Source organism: Notothenia coriiceps, unplaced genomic scaffold, assembly GCF_000735185.1.
Source record: "Notothenia coriiceps isolate Sejong01 unplaced genomic scaffold, NC01 NC01_scaffold00035201, whole genome shotgun sequence".
Classification (NCBI taxonomy): Eukaryota; Metazoa; Chordata; class Actinopteri; order Perciformes; family Nototheniidae; genus Notothenia; species Notothenia coriiceps.
This window is the reverse complement of record NW_011367902.1, coordinates 1-3,012: the sequence shown is the minus strand read 5'-3', so window position 1 is coordinate 3,012 and position 3,012 is coordinate 1. Positions and strand designations below refer to the sequence as shown.

General features: G+C 46.3%; 1 protein-coding gene across 1 annotated transcript; it reads left to right on the top strand.

Moving 5' to 3' along the window:
- Nucleotides 1–976: 976 nt before the first annotated feature.
- LOC104962658 (golgi-specific brefeldin A-resistance guanine nucleotide exchange factor 1-like) lies at nt 977–2,578 on the top strand (the record flags this gene model as incomplete). The annotated part of the gene is made up of 3 exons (XM_010791112.1): nt 977–1,121; nt 1,694–1,871; nt 1,986–2,578. Coding segments are annotated over 3 exons (532 nt in total), but the record flags the coding sequence as incomplete, so codon positions are not given.
- Nucleotides 2,579–3,012: the final 434 nt, after the last annotated feature.

Genomic DNA, 3,012 nt, shown 5'->3' with positions numbered 1-3,012 from the left:
TCCCCCTGTCTGTGTTGTTTGTGTGTGCGTGGTGGCTGTCACTCCTGGCTCCCGGCTCAACCTCCACTCACCTGCTGCAATCAGCTGTGCACCCTCCCCGACTACACACCTGCTTTCCATCAAGCCATTTACAACGGCATATCAACGGAGGCTCCACAACCTTTCTCCGCCAGATCGTCAAGTATCAGCCGTATCTCGCGTCTCTCCTCCGGTACACAGCACCGTAGTGTGGAGTTGCATTAGGTAACGCGAGATACGGCTGATACTTGCGCATTAGTTTCTGTTATGGATCAGTATCAACAGTCCTGCCAGTAACGTTACTATATTATCAATGCTACTTCAGTTATAGCCTGATATATGATAGCTAACTTCACAATGTTGTGATGTGACGTTAGCTAACATTCTGTAGCTAACGCCGGTCACTCACCAAGATAGCTGCCCAGTTCTCCACTGGTTCTCCTCACACCACAGCTCAATTTCTCTCCGATGGCCGTTATTTCTTCTAATCCTTGGCTGCTCCTGGTCTCTTGGACGCCTAGCAGGCTCATAATTATAAGGTTGTGGTCCGTCATATGCATTCAAATATTGATGTTCAACTTCTTCTGTGCCGAAACTAGCATTGGGATCCATGTTTATTAATACGTTACACCGGCCGCTCTCCCCCTTGTTTCCCCCATGTTACGTCACACGCGGGAGGTCACGTGCCGAGGCTTTTTTATGCGGAAGTGAACATTTCTTACAAAAACGACGCCAGATGTCACTAGTGTATATTTCTGTATATGTTTTTGAAAATTATTCACAGGTGTCTTTAACCTGGAAGTTGCTCTTTAAGTGAAATCCATCACAGCTTGAATCCTGCCATTGAAGGAAGAAAAAAACCTTTATCGTCCAACACAAAAATATTTACTTTGACCTCCCTGTTGTGTTTTGGTGTGGGCTGTGTCTCCTCTGAACCCTGTTACCGTGGTTACTGCAGCAGCTGCTCACCTGTGCTCCTCTCTGTCCAGGTGTTCCTGCAGCACCTCTCTCCTCTGCTCTCTCTGCCCACCTTTGCCGCCCTCTGGCTCACCATCCTGGACTTCATGGACAAATACATGCACGCAGGATCCAGTGACTTACTAGTGAGGACATGTATAATACTAACAGTGTTGTAGTGTGATTATCAAACAGATGATCTGATGCCTTTTCACACCTCAGTGGGTCTTTCTTCTCCACCTCTGACGTGATGCTATTTAAAGGCTACCTGGATGCATTCCGCAGGATCTGAATCAGGGCTGATCCTATGAACATGTACCAGAAATAAAATATGAAATGTATATTGGTTGCATTATCAGCATGTGTTGCTAATAAATGTCTTCTGTATATGTAAATATTGCAGCAGTTCATGGGACTACACAATAACTTCTAGTTTGTCACACAATTTCCTCTTACTCCTGTGTGCTGTGTTCTGATGATGTATCATGTCTGAACAAGCATTGGTGAATGAACACAGAGACTGAATAGTGGTTGCTTTCAGTGGCCTGTACATTAGAAAATGATCTCAAGACATGAAAGTAAAAGTGTGTGTGTGTGTGTGTGTGTGTGTGTGTGTGTGTGTGTGTGTGTGTGTGTGTGTGTGTGTGTGTGTGTGTGTGTGTGTGTGTGTGTGTGTGTGTGTGTGTGTGTGTGTGTGTGTGTGTGTGCGTGCGTGCAGTTGGAGGCCATCCCTGAGTCTCTGAAGAACATGCTGCTGGTGATGGACACAGCGGGGATCTTCCACAGCGCTGACTCCCGGACCGGATACTCTGACCTGTGGGAGATCACCTGGGAGCGCATCGACTGTTTCCTGCCGCTCCTGAGGGAGGAGCTCTTCAAACAGACAGTCATAGCAGGTACAACACTTCACTCCCTTCAGACTGTAAAGAAACACGCATATATGGAGTATTCAAACATGGGAGTTGTTGTGGTAGCAGCTTGACTCTGGTGTTTCTGTTCAATGCTTTCAGATCCAGGACCCAGTCCTCAAGCAGAGTCTGTGCAGCCCACACCCTCAGTAGGTCAGCCTTCCTCCCCCCGGGTTTCTCAGCCGCCCTCCCCAGTGCCCGTGTCCCCTGCAGAGACCAGGACCCCCAGCAGGCCAGCGTCTCCCCTTGAACCCCCAGCAGCCAGTGCCAACGGTAACATCTTAAGCTACACTCTTTGGGACTGTCTGTAGTGACCAACACATCCCTGTCAAAGTCAGTATTCCTGCTATCTGAAGTGTGTACCATTCACATAGTAGGATGGCCGACAGAAATGCAGCACCAAACAGCTCTCTCCTTCTATTCACTGAATCAGCAATACAACTAGCAATGCACCAGGCTTTCAAAGACGATGAGGCTCTGATGAGGTTGAACACACCTTTCATTCATCAAGAAAACAAAGAGAACCCTCTTTGCTTCTTGCGCCTTACTTTGTACCCAGATGATGTGCCTAAAACCAGCAGCAGTAGAGCATACGCCCTTAATGCACTAGTCGTGTCATAAACATTAAACGGTTAAGTTAATGTTCTTTATTTTTCTCATATATTTGTACTTCAAAAATGGATCCCTTTAGTCCAGGTCCTGCAGGTGAAATGGTGCGCACCCTCCTGTGTTCTCAGTCTGGAAATGATGGATTGAGCTGTATACATGTATTTGAAATGTGTTCTCTTTGTCATCAGTAGTTCCTTGGTGTTAATGAGCAGTACTAGCACAGCAGTGTTACCATCCTGCCCCCACTGTCTGTTTCAGGAGAATAAGCTCAGCATATTGGCAAGAATGGAAACACAGAAAAAAACAAACACTGCAAAAGAATATGACCTCTATAAGTCAAAGAAATATGATGAATAACTTAAAAAAAGGAATAGAAGAGGAATACTTGAACTGCTTTCTTTCACTTAGATCTACATATTTCCATCAGTTGAGTTTATGTGACTCTCGATGTGATGTCACCTGTGTGTCTTTGTGAAGCTCAGCTGTGTGACCCCCCCCCCTCTTCTCTGTTTCAGGGTCG